General features: G+C 45.9%; 1 protein-coding gene across 2 annotated transcripts in view; it reads right to left on the reverse strand.

The window, feature by feature from the left end:
• Positions 1-17,742, reverse strand: part of cdh23 (cadherin-related 23) — a gene marked incomplete at both ends in the record, with an annotated part of 273,834 nt that overhangs the window by 27,422 nt on the left and 228,670 nt on the right. For both annotated transcript variants that reach the window (XM_080739709.1, XM_080739708.1), the window contains 12 exons: positions 517-741; positions 4,074-4,190; positions 4,332-4,790; positions 8,122-8,325; positions 8,785-8,910; positions 9,002-9,104; positions 11,286-11,393; positions 11,705-11,914; positions 12,045-12,178; positions 12,658-12,838; positions 13,429-13,548; positions 15,485-15,706. In XM_080739709.1, coding sequence (XP_080595835.1) covers positions 517-741; positions 4,074-4,190; positions 4,332-4,790; positions 8,122-8,325; positions 8,785-8,910; positions 9,002-9,104; positions 11,286-11,393; positions 11,705-11,914; positions 12,045-12,178; positions 12,658-12,838; positions 13,429-13,548; positions 15,485-15,706 — 2,209 coding nt within the window. The remainder of the gene's footprint in view (positions 1-516; positions 742-4,073; positions 4,191-4,331; positions 4,791-8,121; positions 8,326-8,784; positions 8,911-9,001; positions 9,105-11,285; positions 11,394-11,704; positions 11,915-12,044; positions 12,179-12,657; positions 12,839-13,428; positions 13,549-15,484; positions 15,707-17,742) is intronic.

The raw sequence follows: 17,742 nt of genomic DNA on the forward strand, positions 1-17,742 counted from the left end.
AACCAGCTTTACTGCTGATAAAGGACCCAGCATCAATACAGTACATGTCGTTGTCTACTCACAGTGTCATCATCTACTGTACCTACATATTTGTCCGGAACATTTTCCCAATATTTATATGTATTTCATTATTTCTAGATTGTTAATTTTCTCCAGTCATTAAAACATTATCAAACTCACCTAAATAATTATTTCAATGTTATTTGAACATTGTTGTACAGCTTTTAAAGTTGGAATTCATTTCAACAGGGATAATTCTTTCGGCTACACCTTTCAAACCAATCTGAGCTTTAAAATACTTTAAAATAACCACAGAATGATATTTAGACTCAAGCAAGTTCTAAATCTCAAGTCAATTTTCACCTAATGGCTTCCTCCCAAACAAAAAGTACTGTGAGTTGTAATCAATGGGCTATTGTCCTTTAAGACTGGCCTAACGCATAATGCTTAACTATAGTTCTATAAATGACAAACTGTTGAAGACTAATAAAGCTCAGTTGTTCTAGTGGAGCGTACCTGTTGAGGGATCCTCCAGTCTGAGGTAGCCTCCTCGGGGCAGGTGGAGCAGCTGGTAGATGACCTGTCCGTTAGGACCTTTGTCTGGGTCCACCGCGGACACTGACAGCAGTGTGGTGCCTGGCTGCGCTCCTTCCAGGATCTTCTCTGTGAAGTTGGCCACACCGAAGGGTCGGAAACGAGGGGCGTTGTCGTTCACATCCAGCACGTTGATGGTTAGTCTCGCTAGAACACACACAAGGTAATAGCGAGGCAGATAAAGTGCATATTACAGGTGAATCGTTCACTTGCGGATACAAGCACCAAAATTGGCACACATACTCCTTAGGCATTGCTCTTTTCAGAAAACCATCTGGCCAAAAAAAAAAATCAAGATGGCGGCCAATTTTCATGATGGCCGCCATTGAATATACAGTAATCTTGCATTCCGCAATAAAATCCCATAGACTTGTCCTATTTGAATGGTTTTGGTGTCAAATCATACATTTATCACTATGTAGAATCCAAATTTGGACCCATGGACTTACTCACTGGCTTCCTTGTACCATATATCAGTCCCGGAATCCTAATATTCTGCTAAATTAAAGGTTTGTGTTATGTCTGACACGGGTAAAATGGGTGGTAATGTATATCTTAGTATTGTTAGAGGTTTATATTGTGTATGTGTGTGTGTGTGTGTGTGTGTGTGTGTGTGGGGGGGGGGGGGGGGGGGGTGGTGGTAGTGGTGGTGGTAATGTAGTAATGTAGTAACTCAACAGAGCGGATTTCAATGCACAGCGGCTGACGCGGCTAAAATGCATGGTAGATATAATAGCGCAGTGGGATCACTCTTTGTCTAGTCTCTATTCTTCGACCTTTTCGACTTGGGTAACCCTGCCAGGAGTACAAGACTCCTGCCGACATAGCTCTGGGGGTCATGGAGACTCGCAAACTGCCTCAACACCGATAAGGTGATGATCCCGTCGAGGCAGGAGGTAGTTTTTTTTTTTTTTTTACGTTTTTTCTATCTAGGGCCTAGGCTGTATAGTACAATAGTATATAGTAGGCCTAGACTACGATGCTTCTAAACCTCGCACCTGTCAGACCAAAGCGGTAGCATTTGCATCGACTGCAGCATTCCAACTTGCATCCACACTTGGTCAGCTGCTGGCAACTCTCTGCAATGGGTGGGAGCTCAGTCCAATCAATCTGCCACAGATCTCCTTTCTTGCAGGCCGCTTGATAGGAAGCGCGCTTCACATGTTGCTTCAGTGCTGCTTGCGTTGGAGGAATGGCTTCGTATGGCCTCTGCTTCCGAGCAAACAAGTCCAACCTCGCATCATTGACACCTTCAGCTGTGCTGGATCGGTCGTACATCATGACCACAAACTTCATCATCCACTACAGGTGGGTAATGGCTGAGTTTGCTGAAGACACCGGAAGCCTCATCACAAACATTCCAGGTTTGCCACGCAGACTTCTTCCCCTTTCCGCGGAATGCTGAAACAACATCGCAGCCAGTGAAGGCATGGAAGAAGAGCATCCCTTTGCTCTTTTCTGCAAGAGTGCAACACAGGTCATGAACAGGAATCCACTCTCGTCACTATGTCCTTGATCTTGTCCATCACATGCTTGACTGTAGCAACAGAGTGGGCCTGATATCGCAGCAGAGGCAAAAGCGATGTAATGCTGACCTAAAATGGCATTCCTCTCTTCTGTGAAGCATGGTGGGCTGACCAAGTCACATCCACCGGCCCATCTGTCAAAGTCACTTTCTCCAGCCACTCATACTCCATTACCAGATGTGGCCTCAGCAGACTGGTGTCTGGGAGTGTCACAACACTCTGGGGAGGAGAGGGTTTCTTCTTGGTGAAGAAGGCCGGCCGGACATTGGTGAAGGAGTCTGGAAGTTCTGGGACTTTCTTCACTTTCTCTTTCTCTGAACTTCAGCTGTCCACGTCCTTCACCTTTGTCTTCTCTGGTTGGATGCTGAAAAACAGAGATGCTGGTTCCATGGAAAGAAGTAGTCGCTGTCGTTGCAGTGGGGTTGTGGTCTATGTTGTCCATGGCTGATGTGGTGAAGAGCCCTTTTCGTAGAACTGGTGGACAGACCACCCCACGCACTATCAATCTGGCTGGGGTGGCACCATGCAGTCACGAAGAAGCGGACACACAGATCTTTGTGCATGCCAGGCATGCCACAGAAGCAGGCAGCAAGGTCATCATGGTCAAAGCCAACGACACAGATGTTGTTGTCATCGCAGTCAGTGTTCTAAAGGCACTTCAGGAGCTCGGTCTGCAGCAGTTGTGGGTTGCCTTTGGCCAAAGACAGAACTTAAAGTGGATTCCTGTTCATGACCTGTGTTGCACTCTTGAAAAGAGCAAAGGGATGCTCTTCTTCCATGCCTTCACTGGCTGCGATGTTGTTTCAGCATTCCGCGGAAAGGGGAAGAAGTCTGCGTGGCAAACCTGGAATGTTTGTGATGAGGCTTCCGGTGTCTTCAGCAAACTCAGCCATTACCCACCTGTAGTGGATGATGAAGACCTGAAAACCTTGGAGAAGTTTGTGGTCATGATGTACGACCGATCCAGCACAGCTGAAGGTGTCAATGATGCGAGGTTGGACTTGTTTGCTCGGAAGCAGAGGCCATACGAAGCCATTCCTCCAACGCAAGCAGCACTGAAGCAACACGTGAAGCGCGCTTCCTATCAAGCGGCCTGCATCTGGAGTCAGTCAACAGTATGTCAACCAGAAATGCAGACTCCTGACAACTGGGGCTCTCCATGACCCCCAGAGCTATGTCGGCAGGAGTCTTGTACTCCTGGCAGGGTTACCCAAGTCGAAAAGGTCGAAGAATAGAGACTAGACAAAGAGTGATCCCACGGCGCTATTATATCTACCATGCATTTTAGCCGCGTCAGCCGCTGTGCATTGAAATCCGCTCCCCACCCCCCCCCCCCCCCCCCCTCCACACACACACACACACACACACACACACACACACACACACACACACACACACACACACACACACACACACACACATACACACTATAAACCTCTAACAATAGTAAGATATACACTACCACCCATTTTACCCGAGTCAGACATAACACAAACCTCTAATTTAGCAGAATATTAGGATTCCGGGACTGATATATGGTACAAGGAAGCCAGTGAGTAAGTCCATGGGTCCAAATTTGGATTCTACATAGTGAGAAATGTATGATTTGACACCAAGATCATTCAAATAGGCCAGGTCTATGGTATTTTATTGCGGAATGCAAGATTACTGTATATTCAATGGTGGCCATCTTGAAAAATGGCCGCCATCTTGAAATTTTATTTGGCCAGATGGTTTTATGAAAAGAGCAATCCCTAAGGAGTATGTGTGCCAATTTTGGTGCTTGTATCCGCAAGTGAACGATTATTTCTGTTATCTGCCTGGCTATAACACTTCAGAAGCATAGCAAGAAACAGATAGTAATAGATGGAAAGAGATGAACATAATAAACCGCCACATTTTAAGAAACAGATGTTTGATCACTGGCGGTTTGATCTTGTACAATTGTCTTACCATTAGGAACACTAACTGACTTGTCAATAACGTCACTAGCGTTGTCATGGACAGACACAATGATCTCAAAGGTGGCCACCAGCTCTCTGTTGAGTGGGTTGCGCACAAATACGGCACCTGAAAAAGCACAGCAAGACATCCATGCATGTAATATTATATTGAGGTAATTGAGCACATCTGATCTTCCACACAAGACAAGGACCACTCGTGAGTGACCTTGAGTGAGAGAGGTACTCCAGCTCCATCTCTCCAGCTCACCAGTGTGGAAGTCGATTCCGAAAGACTCCTGCAAGCCGTCCACCGCGTTGTTCCCATCATCCTTTGCTTCCACCGAGATGATGTAGTACTCCAGCCGGGGTCGGAGGTCGGGGTCCTCGGCGGTGAGCGTGGCCACCACCACGCCGGGGGGCGTGGACTCGTTGACGTTTATCATGGTCACCGGGTCGATGAAACGGGGCCGCGAGTCGTTGACGTCGTCCAGGATGACGGACAGAGTGGCCGTGCCGGAGAGGGGGGGTGTGCCGCGGTCGCTCGCCACCACCACCAGCCGGTAGGACCCCCGCTCCTCGCGGTCCAGGGTGGTGTTGCCCACCAGAACGGCCCCGGAGACAGAGTCCACCACGAAGCGGTCCTGAGCGCCGCTCTCCAGCCGGTAGACCAACCAGCCGCTGGAGCCAGAGTCTACGTCAGTGGCTGACAGCTGGGTGACCACCACACCTGGGAAGCATACACATACATACATACCAGTGTTGATTTTGTCTACTAAAATGTGGTCTACCTTTTTTCACTGGCGAAAACGAAACTAGACTGACTGCCTCTGCAATCGTGGCCATATATGGCCTACTTGTAAGTACTGCGATCGGTGCTGTTTGGTGCTGTCTGTATGTGGCAAGTTGGCACTCTGTCAAGGTGCCAACTTGCGCCTTGTTATTTATATCAGGTCCAACTTGTTGATAGTGATGTCACCAATAATGCTGTTCCCTCATTGGCTTAAGGCGGCCGGAAACAGACAGATACCGCCCGGAAACAGACAGCACTGAACGCCTTGTTATTTAGGGGTTAGGGGGTGATTGTGTATCTGTGTTTGTACATGATTCCTTGTATTTCTGTGCATCAGGGGAGGGGGGGTTAGTTGTGGGGAGGGGAGGGGAGGGGGGGGGGGTGCGGGGGAGGGGGGGGAGGGTTCGGAATGGGGCTTCGGAAGGGGGGTGTTAGAAGTGGGGGTGACTGTGTGTCTGTGTTTTGGCATAATACTGTGTATTTCTGTGTATCTGTGCTTCCGGGTCAAAATGACCCGAACAGCACTAAAGGTTCAAAAAATGTGAGAGGGGTGTAGCATGGGTGTAGTGCAAAAATATATTTTTTTACATGTTCATCTCAGAAGAATCTTTAAGGACAGTGAGTTTCAGGTGGAAAAATGTTAAACTTCTACTTTTTTTTCCAAATGAAAATGTAAAACGGGTCAAAATGACCCGAACAGCACTTAAGGGTTATAAGCTAGCACCACTCCCCCACTGAACTCAACGGACTTACTCTATAATGGTGACGTCACTGAGAATGCTGGTTCCTGATTGGCTAAAAGTTGATCCGTAATAAAAAACAGGCCGGACTAGCACAATAGTCTGGTTGCCCTACTGGCAACCTCACTAACAAGAAATGACAAAGTACTTTTAGACCAGCTTGTGCCTTGTGGACTAGCAGTTTAGTGGCCTTGTCCGTCTTATGATTTTAATAATAATATAAATGGTATGATTGTATATCTAACTATTTAACGACCAAATGTCTGATGTCCGCCTGGAACATCACCGCCACACATCGTCTTCCTTGATTGGTCAACCGAAACCATCGGCTTCACTGATTGGCTAAACGTTGTGTTACGTTTGTGCCTCTGAACCTATATAAGTGATGACACAGAATAATCTGATTTACACATTACCATTGCAAAAGAACCTAATTGACAAATAGGATTTATCCATTGTTGTACTATTGCTAATAATGTTACACTGGGCGGTGCATCTGAGAGGACCAAATAGAGTCTATCAAACGTATCAAACTGCTGTGACAGTGAGACACTATGATGTGTACTCCTTTGGAAATGACTGTCGCGGCCAGATTGATGTATATGTCTTCAACACAGTGTCTTTGCTCTGGAGGAAGGTGACCCCAGTGATACTTGAAAGAGAAGATGTTCCCTCCAGGCGTGAAGGCCACAAAGCTGTGCTAATCGAAGATACTGTCTACATTTGGGGAGGGGTTCCTTACTGCAATGTGCTTTATGGATTCGAAATCGACGCCCACAGATGGTTCAGACCCAGCGTTTATGGAACTGTTCCAAAGGTGAGGATGGACCACTCGGCCTGTGTCTTGGGGAAGGTCATGTATATTCATGGAGGACGGTCCCAGAATAGCATATACACTGACATCTACAAGTTGGACACCAGCACAATGGTCTGGTCTTTAATTAATACCAGAGGCACTCCTCCTCCTGCTACATACTGTCACTCTGCCACCATCATCGGGACAAAGATGTTTGTATTTGGCGGCAGGGGGTTATTTAACTACAACTACAACGACGACCTCCTCAGAGTGTTTGACACAGAGACCAACTGCTGGCTGAACACACTTTCTACACAGCTTCGTCCACAAGGACGCACGGGTCATTCGGCCTTTACCTACAATGGAGAGCTGTACATATTTAGTGGCTCTTATACAACTAAATACTTCAATGATCTGTGGAAATTCAGTCCAGCGACCTTCTCCTGGAAGAAGGTTGAGCCCAAGGGGAAACACCCAGGTAGGACGGCTAAGATGTGCTGTTGCATGGTGGGAGATCGTATCATCCTCTTTGGAGGATACAAAAAACCAGATGACCTGTTCATCCTAGAATCGAGTCCTTGTCTGAAGACGCTATGCAAGCTAGCAGTTATTCAGTACGGTCTGGAGCAGTTGGAACTCCCACACAACATAAGGTGGGAACTGGCAGCCATGACTACCAACAGCAACTGAATAAATAAATAAAGATGATAACCAGTAAGACTCCCTAAATCAGGAGATAAGCGACTGTCAGGTCGCATACACAAACTTTGGAAGGCAATGGTAGCCAATCAGGAGGGAATATGGGAAATGGGAAAGATCCATGTTGATGACATGACTGTAGAGATACTGTGTACCGCTTTGTGTGATTTTAGGCCCAAATATGTTTTTCAAAAATAGGCCAGATGGTGGCGCTAGATGGGGCAGATGAATTTTGATGACATGACTGTAGAGATACTGTGTACCGGTTTGCGTGATTTTAGGGAAAAATCTGTAAGAGTAGTGTGTCTTGCAAGAATCGGCCTCATGGTGGCGCTAAGAGGGCCATGTGGGAAATGACCACATTGTGGTTTGGCAGCCAAGGAGTGTGTATGCAAAGTTTGGCATGGATCGGGGCAACGGTGGCGCAGATATGAGTAAGGGAAAAGTGTGACGTGTGGCGTGACTGACAGCCGGTGGAGGTTTTTTTGATAGTAACTGCGACCTGGTGGTCGCAACAATGAACACGCTGGGCTGACCAATTAAGAGTCGAGTGTAGGAGCGGTTAGGAAGTAAGGAAGTACGGCATAGAGTAGCATGCAATTTTTGTAATGTTTTTTGTTTCATACACTGGATGATACACCGCTCATAATGTACATTTATTTCACTTTGTGTGTATTAGCCAAATGTATAAGAACGGAACTCCATCCATGCTCATACACATAAAGTAACTGATGTCACGAACAGAATGGCCCAAGGAGATATGCACGTGTGTCGTGTTTGCACCGCTCACTTCACACGGTCTCATTTTTTTATACACTGAATAACATAGTTTAGCATGGTATTTATTTTATTCAGCCAACTTGTCCACATACTGTACCTGTACATACTGTACTGTACATACAGACACCCTACCTGCATGCTCTGCTGGTGCAAGTAGGGTGATGCACCCTACAAGTGCGACCTGATACAAGGCGCAAGTTGGCACCTCAACAGAGTGCAGTCTAATTTTTTATATCCAAAGTAACACACGTACCAGCAGGGCTGTTCTCTGGGAGTCGTACAGTGAAGCTGGATGGACTAAAAGTAGGAGGGTTGTCATTCAGATCCAGGATGGTGACAGTAAGAGGAACACTGCTATTTAAACCCCCCACGTCCTCCCCAACCAGCACCAGCTCCACCCGGGGATCCACAAAATCTTCACGGTCCAGCTGTGCCCCCTGTCGCACCCGTATCACACCTGAGGAGAACACAGAGGGGATAACAAAATATAATATGCATAATTTGTTCAAAACTGCAATTCACGTGCACTTGTTAATTTGATGAGGGACAATAGTTGTTTGTAAATGGTAAATAAATGGTAAATGGTGCATTTATTTAGGGCTTTTTGTCCAACGCGCTTTACATAAGATTGTGCAATACATTCACCCATTCACAAGCACATTCATTCATACACCGATAGCAGTGGAAATCATGCAAGTCACCAACCTGCTCATTGGGAGCAACTAGAGGTTCGGCGTCTTGCTCGAGGACAGTCCGACACTATACTGTTTGTGCTTGTAAATGTGTGCGTATGCTGAGGTTATACATGTACACATATAGTTCTGTCAAGCGTGTGCGTGTGTGTCACATCATGCATGCGCACATGCGTGCGTGTGTGTGTCTGTGTGTGTACACCTAAGTGCATGCATGATGTTACCGTTATTCTCATCCACAGTGAACAGGTCTGCTCTGGTTCCCAGCAGGGAGTACTTGACCTCAGAATTGGATCCAATGTCTTTATCTTCAGCCAGCACTGGCCCGTTCAGCACAGTCACTGTGCTTCCTGAGAGAGAGTGGAGAGCAAATTGTCATACTGTAGTCTAACTTGTCAGTCAATCTATCCATGCATCAACCCATGCATGCATCCAACTTACCTGCAGCAGAGTTCTCAGTGATCTCAGCCCTGTAGCTGGTCCTGGTGAATATGGGCCTGTTGTCGTTCTCATCCAGAACGGAGATCACCAACAGGTCTGAATCCTGGTGGGTGGAGAGAGGGGGTGGAGAGAAGAGCGGAAATTACTAAATGGGAAAGCACAGTAAAAAACGAGGGTGGGTGTGTGTGAGGGTGGGGGAGAGATAGAAGAGGAAAACTGAGAACACAAGTAAAATCCTGAGTCTTTCGAGTTCGACTCTTATAAGATTTTACTTTATAGTTGAAGGCTAGATACACACATAGACCTTTATTGATCTCCCAGGCGGGATGTGAAGTGTCTTTACACGGTGCAGTGTACTGCAACAAGGACACACAAGTTGTTTTGGCAGGTTCAGTGGTTGGCTGTTGATCACAGTTCTTTGTTGACACTGCCCTCACCTCTCACGCACTGAGGTTGAGGTTTCAGTATGTGATGTGCATTTGCACATCCCAGCAGTCAGCACAAATGACAGTTTTGGTTGCTTTCACAAGTGTACATGGCTCTGAATAGTCTGTGAAAATTGCCCTTATATAAGCCTTATAAACCTAGTTATCCCTTGCTTAAATTCATCCATTCAAATAGTCTGCTTAGATCAGTGTTGATTTGAGAGGGAAAGGCACGTATATTTTTGCTACGGACATACAAAATGTGTAATATTACCAGATACACAAAGAAAGGGCACTGAATGACCATAACTAGGTCTGTAACTCTGAGGGTGTACAAATGGAAGGAAATGGACCCGTACTCTCTCAGAGTTAAGGGGGTCCTTGCAAATAAAACATTTGAGAACCACTACTACTAGTTATGGACTCCTAATATGCCATAGGGTCAAACATATTCTGAGGAAAACCTGGAGACTTGACATTCAATAATTGGGTCTTATGATAATGGTGTGACACATTTGTCCGTGGCAAAGAATTGGTCTTTGAAACATATACGTAAATATTGATGACCCCTAGTGCTATAAGACCATTGTCAAATGGTACAATATAACACCTTAGGAGGTGCCTAAACTAAGTTGAAGAACCAACCAGTAGAGTACTGTACTTTTAAAGAACCATACAAGGGCTGAACAGCTTATTTCGGTAGCATCTCAACCATCACAAAGAACCAATGAAAAATCAAACTTCTGTCTATATACAGAATAGGCGACAGTTAACCACCCACTGTGGATAGTATTGTGATTCATAATATAATTATATCACACTCTTGTATTAATGTAAATGTGACTGTGTTTATTGTATAAATAAAATACAAATGGTCTGTTTGATTTCTCAAAGCAAATGTGTGAAATGGAACATACAGTAGTTATTGCGACCGTAGGTCGCATTTACTACCAAAACCTCCACCGGCTGTCTGTGCGTCAGTGAGTCAGTGAGTCAGTGAGTCCGTCACACTTTTGCCCTGCTCATATCTCCACAACCGTTGCCCCCATCCATGCCAAATTTTGCACACACACTCCTTGACTGCCAAACTACAACCTCCAAGGACCCCCGGAGCCCCAGGGACCCCCAGGTCCCTGGGGGACCCCCAGATGTAAAAAATGACCAAATGTGCTCACACGTCACACGTCACACTTTCTCCCTGCTTATATCTCCGCACCCGTTGACCCGATCCATGCCAGATTTTACACACACACTCCTTGCCTGCCAAACTACAACCTCCAAGGACCCCCGGAGCCCCAGGGACCCCCAGGTCCCTGGGGGACCCCCAGATGTAAAAAATGACCAAATGTGCAAAAATGACCAAATGACCACCCCAACGGGGCTGCTCACGGGGAATTCCCGGGGACCACCGACTCCTGGTGCTCCAGAACGGATGCAAAAGTGGTGGCGCCCCCAGTGGAGGACCCCCTGCCACTGCAGCGCACATAAAATGCCGTAACTCGGGCTAGGAGCGTCCGGGAGAGCCGGGGCCGGTACCTATTCGTCCGCCAAGGCAACGCGGAGACCCCACCCCTCATTTCTCACATGGCCCTATTCTAGCGCCACCTTCAGGCCGATTTTTAAAACACATTTTTGGACACTGCTCCTACAGTTTTTACCCTAAAATCACGAATATCACTACACAGCATGTCTACACTCATGTCATCAACATGGATCAGGAAGATTTTGGAAAAACACATTTTTGCCCTATTTGTGGAGATAAGCCACCTACGGTCGCTTATCTCCCGATTAGGGAGTCTTACTGGTTATAGCAGTCTGGTGAATCATTTGAAAATGTGTGCAGGTGAGTGTGAAATTACCCGGCGAGCGATGCGGGGATTCTCCGGGTTGTCTTTGACAGTGACGGTGAGTCTGTACTCAGCCACTCTCTCTCTGTCCAGGGGTCTGTTTACCTGCACCACACCTGTCTGGGCAACAGAGGGCTCACTTAATCACATGCACTCTGTGTTGAACGTACACATCTCATTCATGATATGGAGGACCCTTATTCAGCGCACGCACGCACGCACACACACACACACACACACACACACACACACACACACACACACACACACACACACACACACACACACACACACACACACACACACACACACACACACACACACACACACACACAGGCAGGGAATCTTCAACAGTCTCTCAAAAACAACTGTACAGTACGCCCCCCCTGCCCCTTTCCTCCAGCACTCATCGCTTCATCCCTTTCTCTCACTGTGTCGTTTATGTAGAAGGCTCCATCTCGGTTGCCGGCAGTGATGTTGTATGTCAGCAGTGCGTTGCGCCCGCTGTCTGCGTCCCGGGCTCGGACCCGCGCCACGGAGGTGTGTATGGAGGCACCTTCGCTCACACTGGTGTTGTACGGCAGGTTCAGCAGAATCGGGTCGTTGTCGTTGATGTCACGAACACGCACCCCCACCACCACCTGGATTACATGAAAAGTAAATGATACTATTCTCAAGCATAGTGTGTGTGTGTGTGTGTGTGTGTGTGTGTGTGTGTGTGTGTGTGTGTGTGTGCGCGCGCGCGCGCGCGCGCGCGCGTGGTTGGCTCACCAAGCTGCTGCGGGGTGGGTTGCCCAGATCACTGGCTGTAACGGTGATGTTATAGAAGGCTGTGGTCTCTCGGTCCAACTCCACGTCTCTCCTCACACGCAGCTCCCCCTCCACTGGAGACACCATGAACTCACCTAGCACACACAGGCAGAGAGCAGAGACAGAGAAAGAAGAGGAGACAGAGGAACAAAGAGGTGGTGGGAAAGGGGAGAGCAAGATTGTGAGCGTGCAAGAGAGAGAGTCCTAAAATAGAGGTTTTCATCCCTTTTCACTTCAGTGTCCACTATTTATTTATGAGCGACAGACGACCATTTGATGAGATTTCGCCTCTTAGACCCAAAACTTTGTATATTTTGTTATCGTTGGATAAGCTTTTGTCCACAAAATAACAGAAATAACAGGCACAAGTTGATCAAAATTCAATTCTTCTACATTTTCTAATTGTGTAGACTTCTTGTAAATCTAAATGAAGTAATGCAGATGTTTAACCTTGATTTAACTCTTGAGACTGTAAAATGAAGCTGGGGACCCCCTGGAACTCCCTCAAGGACCACTGGTTGAAAACCACTGTCCTAAAACATATAGAGCTCAAATATACAAATCCAGCACTTACTTTGAGGGTCCCCTGCAGTGATGCTGTACTCCACTTTGCCATTGAGCCCAGAGTCCTCATCGCTAGCTTTCAGGGTGCATACTCTGGGCCCCGGCTGGCCTTCCCTGACCTCGAAGGGCCCCTCGTAGTCGTTAGGGAAAGTGGGTGTCACGTCGTTCACATCCAGGACATTGACCAGCACCTGTAAGGAAGAAAGTGATCGATCTTCTCTATCCATCTGACTGAAGTATCACACGCGCACAGGAAAGCAGATCATCATCACTGGGCACACTCCACACATCTACTTGGGGCTTTTTGTCTTATGACATTCGCCATCATCTATTTTGTCCACTATTTCTGCAGTCAAGAGATTTTTAAAGGTTACTAATTTGTAACAGTGTAAAGTCAAAAGCCCATGGTCTGTGTACACTTAGATGTAAGAAGAAAAGTAGATTTTTTGTTATAATCATCAAAATATTTGACATTCAGGAAGGATCATGCTAATTTTGAGTTCCATACACAGACAGGATCTACTCCCCTTTCTGCTTCAGCATTTCGCTCACGTCCACAGAGGATGCATCAGGATTCTCAAACCAGAGAATTCTCACTCCAACCAACCCACTGACCGTACGACTCAACTAACCCCACACCAAACATATTGATCAGTTTCCCACCATATTCTGTAGTACCCCAATTATGATCTCATGTTATATCAAGTTGTGGTCCTGGCCTTGTGAACTCAATAACTTTGCTGTGTTTAAAAGACGGTATTGATTGATGTATCATCATTACTGTTGTGCTGGATGTCAAGCGAAGGGCAGGAATAGGACACTGGTCCGTTGCTGTGACGACCAGGGCGTAGTGTCCATTGCTGATCTCAAAGTCCAACTCCTTTACAGCAGTGATTCTTCCCTGGAGAGAGACACACACACACACACACACACACACACACACACACACACACACACACACACACACACACACACACACACACACACACTCACACACACACACACACACACGCACACACACACACACACACACACACACACACACACACACACACACACACACACACGTTGGGTCATCATGGGTCATCATCACCATGCCAGCTTGTGATGGACATTTTCATCAATATTTTATTTTTGCCACAGACATACAAAATAAGTGATACATTTTTAACCAGAAATACACAATGAACTCCTAATGTGCCACATTGTCTATGCCAATTATGTGCTACACATTTTACATTTACAGTATGCATTAACCACTGAGCCATAAATAAATATACGCCATTGTTTTAAAAGCCAATCTACAAGCTCACAACACATTACGTCATGATATGTTGAGAGGTTGTAGATCTGGTATTTTTGAAACATTTCAGACATGTTTCTATTTATTTGTTTATTTACTTGGCCTATAATAACATGCCCAAAATTGGGGATGCCAGGGTTAAACCTATTCTGAAGAAAACCTTAAGACTGCCAGGAGGCTAAGACAGGTTCTACCAGTTCTACCTTACCAATCCAAAATCTGGATGAGGAATCTTCTATCATGATGAGAAAGAGAAAGTCCTAGCATAGTTGTGATGTAAGATATGTGGAACAATGGAAACAGAAAGGTCATGTACTGTACATGATGGATGAGTATGTGATGACTATGTTTTGCACCCTGTCCGTCTGTCCGTCCGTGTCTGTGTCCGTGTCTGTGTGTGTGTGTCCGTCTGTCTGTTACCAGCTAATCTCCAGTACAATTGGACCGGTTGCTGCCAAACTATGCACACACACTCCCGGGGTGACAATTCAGAACCTCTGCCACACATTTATCACATGAGCCTGTTATAGCGCCACCATGAGGCTGAATTTAGCAAAACACAATTTTTTATATTACTCCAAAATTATTCAAACCAATTTGAATTCAAAGATTAGATTGTGAATATTTAGTATGCTTTTACGCTATCTTGAAAATCACACCCGTGTGAACTGAGCGGTGGTTTACCCATCCCCCCCCCCCCCCGTGTGTGTGTGTGTGTGTGACAGTGTGTGCGTGTGTGTGTGTGTGCCTGGCCTGGCCTGAAAACAGCGCCCCTCCCTTAACATGTGTGGTCATAAAAGGTACTACACCACAGGCAGGCTACATACAGACAGACACACACCAGAGGCTACATACAGACAGACACACACACACACACACACACACACACACACGGCCACGCTATGGAGACGGTGTGACCACCGCTCAAAAAAGATATAGACTACAAAAGTCTATATGTGCATCAAAATAAAGTAAACTAAAATGGGCCACGAACATAGACAAGTTTTGCCACAGACACATTTGTCCGTGTATGAACATGTTGATGACCCCCGACACGCACGCACGCACGCACGCACGCACGCACGCACGCACGCATCAGACTTAATAACTCCAATCCCAACCTTTAACTTAACCTCTACATGCCTAAACTTAGTGCAATCCCCAACATGAATCTTTTCCTAATTGTAAGGCTAAATTGAATTTAAGCCTAAAGCTAAACCTAGGCTGTAAACCTAAGCCTAACTCTTTTTGAAAGCATAAAACAAGGACTGGGATTGTCCTCACAATGTCTATTTCTATACTTGCAGGGACATTTGGCCCTCATACGTATAGTAGTACAAGTACACACACACACACACACACACACACACACACACACACACACACACACACACACACACACACACACACACACACACACACACACACACACACACACACACACACACACACACACACACACACGCACACACAAAAGGTCAGTGCCTTTGTTTTGTGCCCTCACAAAACATAATTATGTGCCATCATATCTTACAGTACTGTGGTTGATGCGAAACGTCTGGGCCAGGTTGCCGTGGGCGATAGCGTAGCGCAGGGTGCCATTGAGACCCTCGTCCGGGTCGATGGCTGTTACTGTGGCGATGGTGGCGCCCACTGTGTCCGGGCCTTCGCTCAACACGGTGACATATTCCTCCTCCGGAAACTCGGGGGCGTTGTCGTTCTCATCCACTATATGGACATAGATGGTGGTGGAGGTCTGTGGGGGAACACATGCAGAGACGGCAACAATTAGGACTTTATGGATAATTTAACAGGCTGAATTATTGGTTTGATTGATACTTAAGTCCTAAAACGGCATTGTGTGTCGAAAACAGTCGACCTACGAGCTCACAATGCATTCCTTGTGAGCTTGTAGGTGTGCTATTCTCAGCCATTCTCGCCGCTCGTGGGAGACCACTGTGAGAAGGAGCATAAATGAGTAACGACTCGAGTAACTGGGGTCAAAAAGAAGGGAGACATCAGACATGATGATGCGAGACATGATGATATAATTCAAACTATCAGGTCCCTGTGGCTTACAAGGAGCATATAGTCTGTGCACTAACAGGCTGAGCCACCAGGCACCCCAAGTCCCAAATCTTACGGCCACTTTGCAGAATTTGAACCCAAATCCCATCCTTATGAATTTGAGGACATACCAAACATGATTATGCAGTGTTTCTTTTTTAATTTTGAACTGTAAAGCTCACACTGTGATGTAATCCATGATGGGACACTGGAACTCTCAGTTCTTCCCGAATCGGACTACAGTGGACAATAAAGCGTGTTTCCTGTACTTCCAGTCTGACCGGCCCCTAGCCCTGCCCCGAGGTTGTCTCCAGTCGGACTACACAACATTATCGGTCTTCCCTGACCACTTGGCACAGCCTGATTGACAGTTTTAACAATGTGATTGACGTCAGCTGGAGCCCTGTGGCTGCATTCTCATTCGTGAACCCTGTCAATAGGCCTAAAAATGAAAGTGATTAGTAGGATTCTCCGAAATAAAAGCACAACATAACCAAATTCCCAAAATGAATTGACTGCATTTGCCTGTTTTGTCAAACTTTGCACAACAGTCAAAATGCATTTGTGTCCGTTCTCTCCTTAGTGAGGGGGATGTTCTCACCTTTGGCAAAGTGTTTTTTGATGGAAAGTGCACAAGGCATGCTGGTAGAGTAATATACAATGGAAAGCAATCCAGAGGAACATAATTTCATAGAGCGGCAATTTCAAATATTAATATGCTTTCCCAAATAGTGCTAATATTGAGTGACTGCAGCTTCTTCCAGCAGTGAAGCACTCCTTTAAAGAGGTGGTGCTATAGTTTTGCACTTTTTTGTATGTGTCTATGGAGTTAAAATGACTCTAATAGAGCCAGGGGTGTGGTCTCTCCATACAGAGAGAGCTCATTGCAATGATGTCCAAACTACAACACAATAAAGATGGTGGTGCAACAGTAGTGTCCAATTGGGTGCACATTCTACTTGCAATAACTATATTGACTTTGTCAAAAATAAAAGTGCACTCCTCTGAGTGCAGATCTCCTCCAAGCCTAGTTGCCTTCCCAGGGCTGTCAGTCATGGGGTGCAGCTGTCAGGACATGATGAGGCTGCAATGGGAAACTGAGTTTGTGCGACAGATGGTGCAACTGTTCTCGACTGGTGCCCCCTATGGCAGAAGTGAAAGAGACCCCATAACATGGGATTCCAATTTGGGTATGATTGCATGTTGAGTTCAGGATTAATGTTAAGATTTTGTAGGGCAATTACAAGCAAATCGTCATTTTAAAAAACGATCTAATATATCAAAAATAGCCGATGCGAGGCATTGTGTAGCTGCTATTTTCATTACTTTTGTGTAACACTTTTGTATGATGAAGCAGGGCTTTAATTTACAAATTTGAAACTTGGAGATACAAGGTTTCTGCCCGAAAGTGACGAGAGTATCAAAGCCCAGTTTGTTGATGATTGTCACATAACCTTGTGTCTCTGTGTTGTTTAAAGGAGCTATAGTCAACTTTTTCTTGAAAAAATGGATGCTAAAATAAAATAATGTTTCGAAAATATTTTATAAAAAGAATTAAGCTTCATATGTGTTTCTTTTCAAAAATGACCACAAAAAGCGTAAAATAATGATAAAATAAATATGTTGGCCGTTGTCCCTCTTCTATTCTTTTATATAAAAGAATAGAAGAGGGATGTAAACAAAGTCAGCCTGACAACGGCCAAAATTAAAAAGTTGACTATAGCT

The sequence above is a fragment of the Nannobrachium achirus genome (genome assembly GCF_963921795.1).
Source record: "Nannobrachium achirus genome assembly, chromosome: 13".
In the NCBI taxonomy this organism is placed as follows: domain Eukaryota; kingdom Metazoa; phylum Chordata; class Actinopteri; order Myctophiformes; family Myctophidae; genus Nannobrachium; species Nannobrachium achirus.